The sequence below is a fragment of the Solanum tuberosum genome, unplaced genomic scaffold (assembly GCF_000226075.1).
Source record: "Solanum tuberosum cultivar DM 1-3 516 R44 unplaced genomic scaffold, SolTub_3.0 scf00063, whole genome shotgun sequence".
In the NCBI taxonomy this organism is placed as follows: domain Eukaryota; kingdom Viridiplantae; phylum Streptophyta; class Magnoliopsida; order Solanales; family Solanaceae; genus Solanum; species Solanum tuberosum.
The window spans coordinates 275,386-291,525 of NW_006238988.1; the positions used below are offsets into that span (position 1 = coordinate 275,386).

General features: G+C 35.7%; 3 protein-coding genes across 4 annotated transcripts in view; 2 read left to right on the plus strand and 1 right to left on the minus strand.

Annotated features, from left to right (window-relative positions):
- Nucleotides 1-1,428, plus strand: part of LOC107060164 (receptor-like protein 12) — a 1,592-nt gene extending 164 nt beyond the window's left edge. The window contains exon 2 of the mRNA XM_015307739.1: nt 748-1,428. Coding sequence (XP_015163225.1) covers nt 748-1,428 — 681 coding nt within the window. The remainder of the gene's footprint in view (nt 1-747) is intronic.
- A 4,640-nt stretch (nt 1,429-6,068) lies between these two features.
- LOC107060183 (uncharacterized) lies at nt 6,069-8,882 on the minus strand. Of its 2 annotated transcripts, XM_015307758.1 has the most exons (7): nt 8,680-8,882; nt 7,979-8,267; nt 7,753-7,845; nt 7,565-7,666; nt 6,942-7,334; nt 6,768-6,853; nt 6,069-6,285 (listed from the first exon to the last, which is right to left on the minus strand). In XM_015307758.1, the coding sequence occupies exons 2-6, from the start codon at nt 8,090-8,092 to the stop codon at nt 6,815-6,817; spliced, it is 741 nt and encodes a 246-aa protein (XP_015163244.1). In that variant the 5' UTR covers nt 8,093-8,267; nt 8,680-8,882; the 3' UTR covers nt 6,069-6,285; nt 6,768-6,814. The 2 variants fall into 2 exon arrangements, 1 of the variants encoding a protein (XP_015163244.1); XR_001473193.1 differs by having other exon boundaries at nt 6,768-7,334.
- A 719-nt stretch (nt 8,883-9,601) lies between these two features.
- On the plus strand, nt 9,602-11,189 carry LOC107060165 (sugar transporter ERD6-like 5). Its single transcript, XM_015307740.1, has 2 exons — nt 9,602-9,676; nt 10,503-11,189. The coding sequence occupies exons 1-2, from the start codon at nt 9,602-9,604 to the stop codon at nt 11,187-11,189; spliced, it is 762 nt and encodes a 253-aa protein (XP_015163226.1).
- The last annotated feature ends 4,951 nt before the right edge of the window (nt 11,190-16,140 follow it).

Below are 16,140 nucleotides of genomic sequence, written 5' to 3' on the forward strand. Positions count from 1 at the left end.
GTCCAACTCCTTTTCAGGTGAAATTCCTGATGTTTTCTCTAACCTCCAAGAGTTACGTACGTTACTACTTTCTTATAACAACTTCATTGGTTTGTTTCCCGCTTCACTTTTAAGTTTGACACATCTTGAATACTTAGGATTTACGAGTAATTCCCTATCTGGCCCACTGCCTAATAATGTGAGCATGCTTCAAAAGCTAACCAAACTGAATTTGTCCTACAACTCAATGAATGGTACCATACCATCTTCTGTGTTTAGCCTCCCTTTGCTAGGTCAGTTGTGGCTCGATAACAATAGATTTAGTGGATTACCCGATGAGCTCAAAACAAACCCAACATTAGCACGCCTGGATTTAAGCCATAATCAACTCAGTGGTTCTTTTCTTCAATCACTTTCGAATCTCACAAACCTTTCTATCCTTGACCTTTCATCGAATAACATCACCGTCGATGAGGGAATACAAATCACTTTTCCTAGCCTACAAGATTTGTGGTTATCATCTTGTGAACTGAAGGATTTTCCAGTCAACTAAAGGATTTTCCACACTTCTTGAGAAATGTAAAGACACTTGTGTACTTGGATATTTCTAACAATAAGATTTGTGGTCAAATCCCTAACTGGTTTAGCGGCATGACGTGGGACTCGTTGCAGTTCCTAAACCTTTCTCATAATTCATTAACAGGCCACCTACCACAATTTCGTTACTATAACCTACAGTATCTTGATCTGAAATTTAACTTCCTTCAGGGGTCACTACCTTTATCTATTGGTAACATGAGAAAACTTATCTTATTAGATTTATCACACAACTACTTCAGTGACTCAGTTCCACATTGCTTGGGAAGCATGGCTTCACTAGCGGTGCTGGACTTAAGAAAGAACAATTTCACAGGGAGTCTTCCCCCATTATGTGGACACAACACTTCATTGAGTACCATTGTCGTAAATGGTAATCGATTTGAAGGACCTGTTCCTGTATCGTTGCTCAATTGTAATGGTCTACAAGTCCTTGATGTGGGGAACAATGCTATAAATGACACGTGTCCAGCTTGGCTCGGAAGTCTTCAAGCTCTGCAAGTCCTTATATTAGAGTTGAACAAGTTCCATGGACCTATAAGTACGTGTCAGACTAAGTTTTGCTTTCCCAATTTGCGAATTTTTGATCTTTCTCGTAATGATTTCAGTGGCTCACTTCCTGCAAAAGTTTTTGGAAACTTCAAGGCAATGATCAAATTAGATGACGAAGACACAAGAGAGATCAGGTACATGGAATCTATGTTGAATTTGTCATTTGTCAGATCGTATGAGGATTCAGTGAGTTTGGTAATCAAAGGGAAAGATATTGAGCTACAAAGAATCAGCACAATTACGACAACCATAGATCTCTCAAGCAACCATTTTGAAGGTGTCATTCTGAAAACGTTATAGGATCTCAGCTCACTTTGGCTACTCAATTTATCCTATAACAATCTCATAGGTCATATTCCAATGGAATTGGGGCAATTGAATACACTTGAGGCTTTAGATCTCTCCTGGAATCGGCTCATTGGAAAGATTCCGCATGAATTGACAAGAATGAACTTTCTGGCCTTCTTAAACCTCTCTCAAAATCATCTTGTCAGACCAATTCCTCACGGTCTACAGTTCAACACATTTGAAAATGACTCTTATGGCGGCAACCTTGATTTTATGTGGTCCTCCTTTATCAAAACAATGTGGAACGAGTGATTCATCACATGTTCCTCAACCATTGGAGTCCGAAGATGAAGGCGAGTCATATTTTTTTTAGTGGATTTACGTGGGAATCAGTAATCATAGGCTACAGTTTTGGACTAGTTGTTGGAACTGTCATGTGGAGTCTCATGTTTAAATACCGTAAGCCAAAATGGTTTGTGGAATTTTTTGATGAACTCATGCCTCACAAAAGAAGAAGGCCAAAGAAGAGAACTCAGAGACGGAGGACTTAACGGAAGATTGAGAGGGTTAAATTGTCTTTGTTTGATTTTGTGGACTAATTAGTGAACTGTTCTGTGTTTTACTTTTTACTTTTTTAATTTTCTATTTGTTGTTTGTATATGTTAGAAACATAATATTATGTGTGTTATTTTTGTATCAATGGTTATTCAAGTTATGTTAGTTTGTTTCTGTTTCAAATTGACAGAAGTGATCTACACAGCCACTCATTAGCTATGTTACTTAGATTTTTCAAAAATGTCAACGGGTACGTGTTGGATTCTTCAAAAGTTGTGTATTTTTTAAGGAACCAACATGGGTGCGATATCATCATATTTTAGGAGAGTCCGAGCAACATAGCTCATTAATACAACAAAATTTGAAAAAACAGTGCAGTAAGCATATAGAGTTTGGTTCATGATTGAAATTAGTTGATATTAGAAAGTTTATATTTGTGAAAATTTATGTTGAAGAACACTCAAAACTACAGAAGTGGCTAATAATTTTATGGTACTTCAGCTTTCTAGTCATAGAACATCCTTAAAATGTTCTCTAACTCAGTTTCAACTTCCGCGATTTTGATTTTGGTACATTTTTACATATATTTATACTTCATGACGAAAGTTATGCCTCACGCCATCCAACAACCAATTCATACTGCTTGATTATGAATGAGGGAATTTTTTTTTTATTGGGAAAAATGCTCACTGGAAAGATTTCAAGGGAACTGACAAGACTACAATTCCTGGCAGTCTAAAAACTCTCTCTGAATGTCCTTATCAGACCGATTGCATGTTCCTCGTCCATTGGAGTCCGAAGAAGAAGAAGAAGAGTCGTATTTTGCTAGTGGATTTACGTGGCAATCAGTGGCCATAGTTGTTGTAACTGTCATGTGGAGCCTCATGTTTAAAATGGTTTGTATAATTTTTTGAAGGCATCTTCCGCACAAAAATAGAAGGCGAAAGAAGAGAGCTTTGCGATGACGGATTTAATTAATGGAATATTGGAAGAGCCAACTTGTCAAGTAATATCCATTGTTAGAATAATCTCATGAATATTATTCTTTGAATTTTAGTTGTTTACTTGGTCTGAATTTTCTCTTTGTAATTTTAATCTGTTAGATTACTCTGGATTATTTTTAGCATTTGCTTCGACTACTGAATTGAAGTCATATATTAGCTTAGGTACAACTGAACAATAACATTAAAGTCAAATATATTCTTAATAACAAGCTAAAAGAAAGACATATCTGCATTTGAAGTTCGATTTTTTGTGTTTAAGCAATTGCTGTAGCAGTGGACTGTTATGTTAGATGAGTAAGACGGGCAGATGTTAAATTCCGACATGTTCATTCACTTCGATTTTAAGGCCTGGTCATCCTTGTAATGAAAATTGAATATGAATGCTCAAGTGCCTGGACCTCGAGCAGGTGGTAACTTCTTGATAATTAACTTGTTTCTTCCATGATTTTAAACATCAAATTAAAGAATGAGTTGATTAGATCATCTCTACATCTATAAAAGCAAACACAGAAAACTGTGATCCTTCAATACAATTAATCTCTCAGTTTTCTTTGCTTGTGCATCATTTTTTTATTTGATCATTACACCTTTATCTTGAATCAAGAGTATATGGAAACAACACAAGAGACAACAAATCGGAAATTTCTCTGCAGGTGGAATGATCTTCACCAAGTTATTCAAAACATACTAACTAAGAAGAAAAACACATATCAAACAAAATTTTGAAAATAAAAGAACAAAAATAAAATTCCACACGGAGGAAATGAAGGACTTAAATCATGTCTTTAATTATTCTTCATTTTTTTCCTCACTTGACTTAGTCAAGCAATAGTTTTTGTCATTGGAAATTTCTTAGAAGTTCTGCAGAAAATTATTCTACATAAGACTAATTTCACATCATCATTTTGCATAACACACACTGCAGAGATAGTTAATGACCTCAAAATGAACTTTGTGATTCAATTTTTCTGAACTTTTTCTTTCTTCAACTTTGTGATTCAATTGTTCATCAATTCCGATTTATCACAATCTTTTTCCCCTTCTAGTCTTTGAGGAAATTGGCTTAAAGGCTGATTCAATTTTCTGAACTTTTCTTCTTCGAACTTTGTGATTCAATTGTTCATCAATTCCGATTTATCACAATCTTTTTCCCCTTCTAGTCTTTGAGGAAATTGGCTTAAAGGCTACTTACATTACCCTATCCTTTTTTTTTTGGGTTTCCCACCCGGTGTCCGGAGCCCACATTGAAGTTACGACTAAATCCAAATCGCACTCTGTAGGTCCCATTTGAGGGTGGCGCTCCCAACAAAATTTTCTCCATACCCAGGGCTCGAACCCGAGACCTCTGGTTAAGGGTGAAGCACTCCCACCAGTGCACCACAACCCATGTTGGTACCGTATTCCTTATTTCCTTAGGTGGAATGGAATATTGATGGATTTTCCCTCATTAGCTTAATGTGATCGAAAACTATTGTGTACCTAACAAGTTTGAAAATAGCAGAAGAGACAACTAATCACTAACTCGGAATATTGTATAAATTAAATTCCATAAAAGTTTATTTCATTCTTACAATTGCTTTCTCTATCCCGAACGTACCCTAACTGTTCTCATAATTGGTTCAATGACGCGTCTTGACCTTTTATGATTATATAGATTTCGTGAAAAAATTACACTAAAATTTATTGCATTCATACAACTTGGTTTTGTTTGATTAAAGTGTCCCTTCTTGTCATAGGGAAGATGAAATAGAGTAACATCATGTCTTTAATGCTCATTTATTATTTTATCCTCAATTGACTTAGTCATACAATAGTTCCCTTTGAAAAGTATTGTGGAAAACAGAAGAAGAGATGTTGATGGAAAGTTAGACAAGAATGACTTAAAATAGGAGTTCAAATTTCTACCTATCCATCTAAGTTAGACAAGAATGACTTAAAATAGGAGTTCAAATTTCTACCTATCCATCTAAGTTAGACAAGAATGACTTAAAATAGGAGTTCAAATTTCTACCTATCCATCTAAGTTAGACAAGAATGACTTAAAATAGGAGTTCAAATTTCTACCTATCCATCTAAGTTAGACAAGAATGACTTAAAATAGGAGTTCAAATTTCTACCTATCCATCTAAGTTAGACAAGAATGACTTAAAATAGGAGTTCAAATTTCTACCTATCCATCTAAGTTAGACAAGAATGACTTAAAATAGGAGTTCAAATTTCTACCTATCCATCTAAGTTAGACAAGAATGACTTAAAATAGGAGTTCAAATTTCTACCTATCCATCTAAGTTAGACAAGAATGACTTAAAATAGGAGTTCAAATTTCTACCTATCCATCTATACTAATGTTAAATTGCTATAATATTTTCAACTGAAAACACTCAATTTAGTATATTTTCTATATGGTTTGTGGAACTTTTTGAAGGCATTTTTCCCAAGAAAATGAGAAGACCAAAGAAGAGAGCTCAGAAACGACGGACTTAATGGAAGATTGCAACAGTGAACTTTTCTGCTTTTTCTCTTTTTAATTTTTTGTTTGTTGTTTGTATATACTTGTTAGCAATATAATTTTATGTGTTATTTTCGAATCCGAAACACTTGGTTCAATTTTACTTGGAACCATACATTTAGCATAACTATATGTCCTATTGCATTATAGTTATTATACAAAGTGGAAAAGTTCCACTACACCATAAGAGACCTTTAGCGGCAATAGATTTTCCTTTTAGCGGCAATATTTATTGCCACAAATGCATTTACCGGCATTTGATTAAATGCCATTGGAACCAATGTCACTAAAGCCTTTAGTGGCATTTATGTCGAGTGCCGGTAAAGACCCTTGTTATTGCCGCTAAAAGTAATTACTTTTAGCGGCATCTATTTAGCGGCCTTTACTATTGCCATTAAAACTACCTAGGAACAAGCACATTTGTGGCTTTTGCTATTGCCGGCAAAGATAATAATTGTCACTCCATTAGTGTAATGACTTAAAATTGATCATGAATTCACCTAAATCCACATATTTAACCCTCTTTTATAACATCAAAAATAAAATGCACAAAAGAGATAAGTTTGAAGGTAGTAAAGAAGAAATACCAAACTCAAAACAATGTCATTCATTTAAAATAAGAACAAACAATCTTAATACATTCACAATAGAAAGTATGAATCATCACAATAGAAAAAATGTGTTCAACAATGAAGAAAACAAGGCAATTAAGCCACTATTTTTTTCCCTAATGCAAAATGTGTCAGCTTTCTGGATCAATGCCATTCCTTGAACAAGCTCACCATTTGAATGAATATCTCGCTATACACATATAGCAGCAGATGGTTAGATTACAAGAAATGAGTAATCAATGTCAAGAGAAGCACCAAGTTTTGAATATGCAAGAACAAGAACATAATGTACAACATAACTCACTTGAAAAGATTAACGATTGTCTTTGATCAAGAACATCACACTAATGGTAAAACATATTCCAGTGAAACATAACCAGAGAATATATGAACAAATCAAATCACCTCTAAGCAAAATTAGCCTTGCAACAATAATACAGAAAGAACATGATATCATTTATGTGTTCTTCCATAATAGAACATACGCAGCACCCACTCCCACTACCTAAAACAAAGTAAAATAAGATACAAAAATGAAGAGGAAGAGACTAGGACTTGATATCATTTGTGTTCTTTCATAATAGAAGCACAACCATATATGAACTAGAAGAGAGGATTTACCAAAAGAATAGATAGTTGATACGCACGATTATGTATGGTAAAAAATATTACCCTGTGAGAAGAAAGAACTTGTTGACACTTGACGACTTGAGCAGTGCTTATATTGCTTGTTCATTGCCACTATTGGCATCAGAAACCTAGTAAAATCAACACACTAGATGAAAAAATTATCTTGTACAGCTAAAATTTATGAAAGGAAGTTTTAAAACTTTGAAATCGGATAACCTGTCTAGTAGTACTTCCATTGTTTTGAGGCCTGCTTAATTCAGTAGGAGCATATTTCCACATGACTTTTCTCATCCATGATAATTCTGAAACTAGCATCTCTTGATTTTTTCTCATCAAAACCATTTCTTCATCCTGCTTTTTGTTCAACTCATTTATCTCTTGCTCTAACTTTTTTGCAGCCTCGTTACACAAACCATCAACAGAAACATTTCGTAAGAATGATTTACTGCCCCATAACAGAGAAGGGGTTGGACCAAGTCCTAAACCACGGACATAACCACTTTTTTCTTTTCCCAACACTTGTGAATGCGCATCGCCTTCCCAAGCAACACTGTCATGAGATTGTTCCTCAAGTATCTCATCATTACTCAACTTCTCTTTCATCATGTCCTGGTAATAATTATGATTATTTTTTTAAACTGGCTGATAATAATTAAGATTATGATTTTTAATAATGTGAAAAAAGTACAAAATCAGTGCAATGAAACTAAGAAGCTTCAACAGATTAGTTGCAGTTCACCAATTCCTCATATTTTAACCTTATAATCATTTTTTTTCCAAATCAATTTCCAAGTTAGAATTTTCACAATTGAAAGGTAAAAGTGTATAAGAGATCTTACAGCGGCATTTGAAGACTCCTCATCCAATGGTCTACCATCTCTACGCTCTATGTGAGTTAATATGTAGATTTTTGCACGTGTGGGCTCTATTCCATCTATAGCCTATGAATTTAAATTGATGCAAAATAAATAAGGCATGACCGAAATGAATTGTAAAATCTTATAGTAAGTAATTTATGCATTAATACCTGTTCATTCATCAAGGTTGCTATGCTTTTGGATCCACCCGTGTGAGGCATTTTTTGGTTAGCTCTACTGATTCTATTTGTTTGACTACGCTTCTAGAATGAGAAAATAAAACATCAACTCTTGCTAGTATAACAGAGTACTTAAGTTCTTTGAAAGAACAAGTGGAAGAACTATGAAGAATCTACATATTTTAGAACAAACAGTCAAGATATAGGAAGCGCTAACCTTTGCTTTTTCAGAAAGCCAATACGAGACGAGACCATTCCATTGATCTCTTGGTATGTGAGCTGGTTTATTTTTCATCAAGGCATCTTTGGTCTTATATTTGGTCACATACATAGCCTTCAAGTCGCATTTCTAGCAATGATGCCTAGAAAGCTAGCCAGCTTTCGTCCCTCTTTTCCAATTGATTGATTACGACTATTAAACGGCACAACAATTGTCTTCCCCGGCGGTAGATTCCAAACATCTTTTAACAAAGTAGGTCCACGAGCTTTACTTGTCTTTGAAGGACCTGAAATAAATTCAGAAACAAAGAAAGAATAAGTACAGTGCAACAATCAAGCTAAACAGCGCAAGAACTCTAATAATGAAACCAAGTTTATTTAACTGTCAATTGAAAATTTTCAAATGGAGGGACTGTTTTCTTGTTCCACCTTAACCAGCCGTCCAAACTGAGAAGAAGAGGACAACACAGCATATCAAAAGGATATAACCAGCAGAAAAACTAAGAATAAAAAAGAAACAACAATGCCAACACTTCAGAGAGAGAAAACAAAACAGACATCAATACTACAACAATCAAGCAAACCAGAGAGAATACATACTCTCATAAGTTTGCAAAATGCAACTAGTACTACATACATTATCACGTATTTAGATCTTATTATGCAGATAATCTATAAATTCAAGTTTTAAGAAATAACCTGGCTCATTATTCAGCTCAACAACAGTGTCAATAGAATTGTTATCCTCAGATGTTTGGACTGGCTAGCAGCTCTGAGTTTTCATTAATTGGTGAATGTAGGGTCGTACTTCTTCATCATGACATTGTTCAGCTACCAATCTGCTACCAACTCTATTTCGCATTTTCGTTCTTCAAAATCAACTCCTTATCTATTTTCTTCAAACGTGCAGGTGAACATACTAATATGTGAAAACTTGCAAACAAACTATTAAAGAAAACAACTATGGAACCACACCTCCAAGTGGCTGTTGTTAGTTTTATTGTGAAATCTTAAATCATGTTCTAAGCTATACAAAATTTTAACTCATTTTCTCGAGCTAAATACAGAAGAAAACAAAATCTAATTAATATATACAGGTTTTTTAAGCTATGTTCGTCAAAGCTATATTATGGTAATCAAATCAAACTCAAGTTTTGAAAAAGCAAAATCTAAAAGGAGTCAAATTAACGAAAGTAGAGCGTAGTACAATGCACAGAGTACAACTCTCTGGAAACTACACATACTAATCCTTATATATCATGATTTTACAGTCATACACAAAAAAATCATATTAGTAAAAGCATGGTTTGAAAAAGAAAACCATAAAATAGACAATGATTGCATTAAGCACGGTACAAATTGCTGCATTAGATACCAAGCAAACTGAATAGAGCAAAGGCAAATACAGAGCAAAATTCTTTACAGATCGAGCTTATCACAACATGCCATGCACAAAGTACAACTCTATCGCAGCAAACCACAACTTCACTGCAAGAGTGCAATTCTCATATATGGCAATTTCATCGCTCATACACAAAACATTCATCATCATCCAAATATTCAAAACAAAAAAACAGAATGCGGCGTACCTTGAGGAAGTGGCAAAGGGTTGCGAAAATTGATGGCGGATGAAGAAGACGGAGATGCAAACGACGAAATCGAAGACGAAGAAGATGAAGCTTCAGAGAAATTGATGGTGCTTCATATCAATTTTGTGAATCTCAAATTGCCGCTTCAGATGAAGACGTCGAAAGAGAGATCGAGCCCTTTTGGAATTTGGGGATTTTGGGAATGAAATGGGTTTAGGCGTTTAGGAATAGCCTGTATAGAATGAAATGGGTTTAGGCCTTTTGGAATAGCCTGTATAGAATGTTGGGGTATTTTAGAATAAAAAGTATTTTTTTAATGAAATGGTGTATTAGATATTTAAGTAATTGTCATTAATGGGTCAACTTATACCGACTAAAGGTCAATTGCCGGTAATAATGGATTGTAAAACATAATTTAGCGGCATTTATATTATTGCCATTAAATAATTGCCGCTAAAACTGATTTTTGTGGTAGTGTTCAAGGGATAATAACTGAAAATCTGACTCAACTTTAGGGGTATATTTAGGGCGGTTCAAAATGGAACCACAACCGATAAGCCAATCGCAAAATTTTATAGTTACGGTGCGGGGGCGGATTACGCAAGTCTTATATGCGGCCTCTGCAGAAGTCAATAGGACAACGAAATACAAAGCTTTGCTTTCTACTATTGACATCGACATATTATGAGTTGCTTGAACCTTACATGGACACTCTATTTGAATTGACCACTGAGGGATCAGACAAAGATGAGAATGTTATCGCTCTTCAAGCAATTGAGCTTTGGAGTAAAGTCCCTAAACTAGATGGTCTGCAATGCTGCGAAAGGAATAGTAGTTTTCGATGGATAAATCACTTGCAGCTTGGTCTTAAAACACAAATGTTCTCACCGGAAGAAGACAAGTTGATTGTTACTCTGTGTCATTTTTGAACAGAGACGGGCTCAAATTGCAACACAATTAACAGAAACATCACAAGATCGTCTGGTGAGTTTCTTTTTACCTGCTCCGACAGTACCAATACATAATTTTGGCCTCTTAGTAGATGGGTATGTTATGTTGGAGTCAAGATGCACTACTAGTGGAATAGTAGGTGTTGTAATGCGTGGAAAAATAACATATTTCTTTGGAGAGAGAGATGCACTGTGCTTCTCTGAATCATTTTGTCATGTGGGGTGGCTTGCAATTATTTTTGGCAGGAGTGTTTCATGGTTTGACATTGGGAGTGTGTTGATGGGTTATGGAATTTGGGTTATTTCGCTCATGGTATCGACATATATAACTGAAATAACACCTAAGCATCTCCAAGACTCATTCACCATTATCAATCAACTAACAATATGTTGCAGGAGATCACTTATAATACAGCTTTTCGGCCTATTTTTGATACAAGATTCTCCTAGATGGCTGACCAAGGCTACCCACTGGAAAGCATACACAACTTCTCTTCCGCACTTTAAGAGGAACACTGTCAGTATATCATCAACAACTACTTCAGTAGAGGAATTCATTTCAATCCTTCAAATACTCTCCAAGGTTAAGATGCTTGATTTTCTCAAAAGGAAGGATGCTTGTTCTCTGGTATTTGGAGTTGGATTAGTGGTATCGCATCAAATTGGATAAGTTAAAGCTGCTGCATATTGTGCAATTATATTTGTACTTGCACCAGAAAAGTACATATCATTCTTGCCCATTATTGAAGGCTATGTGAACAACATTACAGGCACTAGTGTAGTTAGCGCATACAGGACTACGTACTGATTTCTTCTTGATATCCATTTGGACCTGCCAACCAGTGGCCTTTGTACTTGTGGAAGTTTCAGTAGCTACATCTAGCTTATCACTGTCTTTTGTTGTGGGATTTCTTTAATCAAACCTTGTGGACAAGGTTCTTATTGAGGACGAGAGTGTAACATCTCGCACCTAGAAACGACTATAAAGAGTTTAAAATATGAAAACTTTGATTTTTGGAAGGAATGAGGAAATCTGGGAATTTTGTGTAAGTTAAGAAAGTGAGTTTTGGCCATTTTCAAACGGTCATAATTCCTAGCTCATGATGAGTTAGGAGCAGCTCTGAATATGGTTGGAAATCCCTTGGAGAGATCTTTCCAACGCCGCCAATTTTGCGCTATTTCGACATCATATGAGTGAGATATGCCTTTCGGAAGTTGGGCTGTTGGATTAAGGAAAGTTCCAATCCGGATTTAAGAAAGGGCAAACTAGTCTTTTCTCTAATTAATTTCCTAATTCGTTTTTAGGGATTTATTTGGGGTAAAAACAGAACTTAATTCAATTTTGGAAAATTAGAATACGCTTAGGGCTTGGAGAAAGAGAAAGGAAGAAAGAAAGAGAGAAAAGCCAAGATTTCGCCAAGAACGTCAAGCGTTTGGAGTGGAATTCGTCGAGGGTAATCCCTATTAAGGTATGTGAGATCTTTTAGTGATGGGTTAGTTCACCCACACACCAACTTGTTTCAATTCAGCGATTTTGGGTTGTTCACATGTTAAAAAGTGAAGTTATTGAAGGGCATCGTTAAGTTCTTGATTGGTTGTGTTGTTGAAGTTTCTTGTTGATTTGATTCGTGTTTCCAGTTGAATTTTCGAGTTAAATCTGTTGTATGTTGAGGGTGCTATTGATCCTAAGAGTTTGGGGAAGGAACCATTGAAGTTTAGAGGGTTTAGAGATGAAAAACGAAGGAGAGAAATCGGGGATTTTCTGGGCAAAGGCTTGGGCGCCGCGCCTGCTAGAGCGCCACAAAAGTTCCTCTGAACTTTGGCCTCTAGCGCGTCGTGCCAGCCAGAGTGCCACAGGCAGCCCACTGAAGTTTGAGGGCTGGCGCCCCCGTGCCTCTCAGAGCGCCAGGGACGCCAGTTCTCCCCATTCGTTCCCAACCATCTCGTACTTGTTCCTAAGTGATGTACCTATGTTTCCTAGTCGATTCCAACACTCTAAAGTACATCTAAACATCATGAAATCATCCATAAACATGATATCATGAACCTTGAATCCATAATTCAATTCAAGGAAAGTTAAGTTCAGAGTCAAGTCTAGAAGTTAAGAAGCAAGTCAAAACAAAGTTTCTTAAAGTTTTCAAGGGTCTTTAACAATGTTTTAACGTCGTTTTAAGACTTAAGTTTTGAAGTTAAGCAAGAGTAAAGATATGGTTTGAAGTTCTATTCTTCAAAGAGGTATATGGGGACTATGTATTCCCAAATAACCCACAACCCCCATAGAACCATGTAGCCATCATAGGTAGAAGAGGTTCATACTTTTTAGATGAATCCTTTTCCAATTAGACTAGTGGATCCATTAGGCAGTTCAGGTTCTATACCTTTGGCTAGGTATAGGATGCTCTGGCAGCGTGAGGTTGATCGTTGTATCATCACTATAGCTCTTATGTGATGGTTGTCGGTTAGAGAAACTCCCACATCAGTTATTGTACTTTTATATACATCAGTTTATTTGTATTTCTACATATATCCCAGATTTATTGTATCTTTGCATACACACAGAGTTTATAGTATGTTTTTAAACAACTTTTCTTTATATTGCACTTTGTTGTAAATTGTTTTATATTGAAATGAGTCAGTCAGGTTGAGTTGAGTTGATCCAGGTAAGTTATTCAGTTTCTTTCAGATTTCCTTCTAGCATATGTTGCTTAACATTCCAACTCGCATACTCGTACATTCAATGTACTGATGCCAGTTGGCCTGCATCGTCTTATGATGCAGATTCAGGTAACCAGGATCAGCATCCAGCGCCTCGTTGATCTAGTTGAGTAGCTCAGAGTCAGTGGTGAGCCTTCTTGCATTTAGGAGGACTCTTTTATTCGCTTTCAGTCTTTCATTTATTAGGATGTTGTAGGGTTTGTCCCAACATCCATCTCAGTATTTTAGAGGCTTCATAGACAGTCAGATAGTTATTAGTGCATATGTTTTTCTTTATCTTTCAAATGTTGTTTAATGACTTAAGTGCCATTTTGGCCAGTTTATTATCATTTAAGTTGTTTTATAATCTTATACTGTGTTGAGTTAAGTAGCCAGGCCAAGGGCTCGCTTGGGGCCAGCAATGGTCTCCGAGTGCCGGCCACGTCCAGGGTGTAGACTCGGGGCGTGACAGAGAATATTGTTATGAACGAAGTTCAGCCCAATGAGGATACCAACGTCATACAAGTAGTTATTGGTCTGACAAGAGCTATTGGGCCGAGAACAAGCAATAGGGCTAGGTTAATTTAGGATCCGGATTGAGTAGTGGGCATGGAAACGACTCCATCAAAAAGGGTAGTGCAATGTGATTTAGGAATTATGCATATTGGAGAAAATGTTTGTCCTCTCCTCTTCTTCTAGAGTCTAAGCTTCTCATCTCCATTTTTCTCTCTATCTTTAATTCTCGTTATTTCAATATTTCCATTGTAATTCGGTAGTTTGAATATTGCAATTAGAATCTTAAGGTTGTACTAGTGTTCCAGTGCTCTTATTAATATAGTGAGGATTTGGGTTCGTTACACATGTTCCTCAACCATTAGAGTACGAAGAAGATGAAGATGAGTCATATTCCTTAAATGGATTTACGTGGGAATCTGTAGTCTTAGGCTACAGTTTTGGACTAGTTGTTGGAACTGTCATTTGGAGTCTCATGTTTAAATACCGTAAACCAAAATGGGTTGTGGAACTTTTTGATGCCAACGTGCCTCGCGAAAATAGAAGGCCAAAGAAGAGAGCTCAGAGACAAAAAACTGACTTCATGGAAGATTGATGGGGCCAACTTGTCAAGTAATATACTTTATAATAATTACTCTAATAAGTAATGTTGGAATAATCCCATGAATTTTGTTCTTTTACTTTGTCTGAAGTTTCTCTTTGTTATTTGCATCTGTTAGATACCTCTGAATTATATTTAGCATTTGCTTCGACTACTGAATTGAAGTTAGCTTAGGTACAAATAAGCATATATGGGGAAAAACATATTCTTCTGAATTTTGCCTACATAGAGACAAAACAGATGATATTTTCTCAAGGTACACACAACCGTCCCAGACCCCACTTATGGGATTACACCCACTATGTTGTTGTTATTACACTGTTTCACTTGCAAAACACTTTTGTTAAGATGTATGTTCAACGCCTAAGGACATCACATCATTCAGAGACAAATTAGACCTAAAGAATAAGGCGCAAACCAGTCGTTACAAACAACTAGTCTAGGAGGTCTTACTGTTGTAAAATTTGTGGTGTGTTTGGTAAGTAAAATTACACCTACTGTCGCGTTTATTAGGACCCGAGTAAATTTTTTTTTGTGGAAAACAGCACAAGAGACAACGCAACTAATTATGCAGGATCATATCAAACAAAAATAAAATTCCACACGGTATTATTGTTTTGTTGTTACATACTATAAGTAGATGGAGGACTTAAATCATGTCTTCAATTATTGTTCATTTTTTCCTCACTTGACTTAGTCAAGCAATAGCTTCTGTCATTGGAAATTTCTTACAAGTTCTGCAGAATTTTTTTCCACATAAAGATGGGACCAATTTTCACATGCATCAACTTGCGTAACACACACGGTAGTGACAGTTAATGACCTCGAAATGAACACAACATCTAGAGAAAATTAGGACATAGGGAGTATTATTTTGTTAAGTCTTCTCCGTCCTCGAACAAGTTGTTAGAAGTGACTAGTCAAGTGATGCCAAAATTGGACAAAACAAATATTGGTACTATCAAACAAGATTTAAAGACTTGAGTCTTTCTGGAAATAGACTTAACACTTGGGACAATTTTTTTGCAACCACAAATTAGTTAGTGGTAGATGGGGGAAAGCACCCCATTTTATTTGTCTGGATGCATGTGTTTCTTTTCTTTCGTTAATTTATACCTCATACACTACACCAAAAGACCTTTAGCGGCAATTGATTTTTCTTTTAACAGCAATATTTATTGCCACAAATACATTTACCGGCATTTGATTAAATGTCATTGGATCCAATGTCGCTAAAGCCTTTAGTGACATTTATGTCGAGTGCCGGTAAAGACCCTTATTATTGCCACTAAAAGTAATTTCTTTTAGCGGCCTTTACTATTGCTATTAAAGCCGAAACAAGCATATTTGTCACTTTTGCTATTGCCGGCAAAGATAATAATTGTAACTCAATTATTGTAACGACTTAAAACTAATCATAAATTCACCTTAATTCACATATTTAACCCTCTTTTGCAATTTCTAAAAGCCCATTAAGTTTTGGCATCTATATTTGGGTCATTCACCATGAAGTTAAGGATTCAAAAAATTTATTTCCATATGACATTCATATTTAAACGAATTTAAATTATATATACCAACAATATGAAGTCTACAATCAGTGTAATTTAACGTGTTGTAGTTAGCATGTTGTTTACCTTGATTTGCAGGTTATTAATTTCACTTATAATGAAGAGTCATCTATAGTTACTTTTAGACAAGTTGATAGTAAGAAAATTTCCTTAAAGCTCTAGCATACAACTTTTCGAGAAAAAAAAATATAACAAATGGAGAAAAGCCTAAAATACCTTCGAACTATTGGAAACAAAGGTAC

Excerpts from the sequence above, each read along its gene's own strand:
- LOC107060183 (XM_015307758.1), bottom strand. The coding sequence starts at position 8,092 with ATGTATGTGACCAAATATAAGACCAAAGATGCCTTGATGAAAAATAAA. Across the intron at positions 7,667-7,752 it reads CAACCTTGATGAATGAACAG|GCTATAGATGGAATAGAGCC; the intron begins GTATTAATGCAT and ends TTAAATTCATAG. Across the intron at positions 7,335-7,564 it reads AGGAGTCTTCAAATGCCGCT|GACATGATGAAAGAGAAGTT; the intron begins GTAAGATCTCTT and ends AATTATTACCAG.
- LOC107060165 (XM_015307740.1), top strand. The coding sequence starts at position 9,602 with ATGGCGGATGAAGAAGACGGAGATGCAAACGACGAAATCGAAGACGAA. Across the intron at positions 9,677-10,502 it reads AAGCTTCAGAGAAATTGATG|AGACGGGCTCAAATTGCAAC; the intron begins GTGCTTCATATC and ends ATTTTTGAACAG.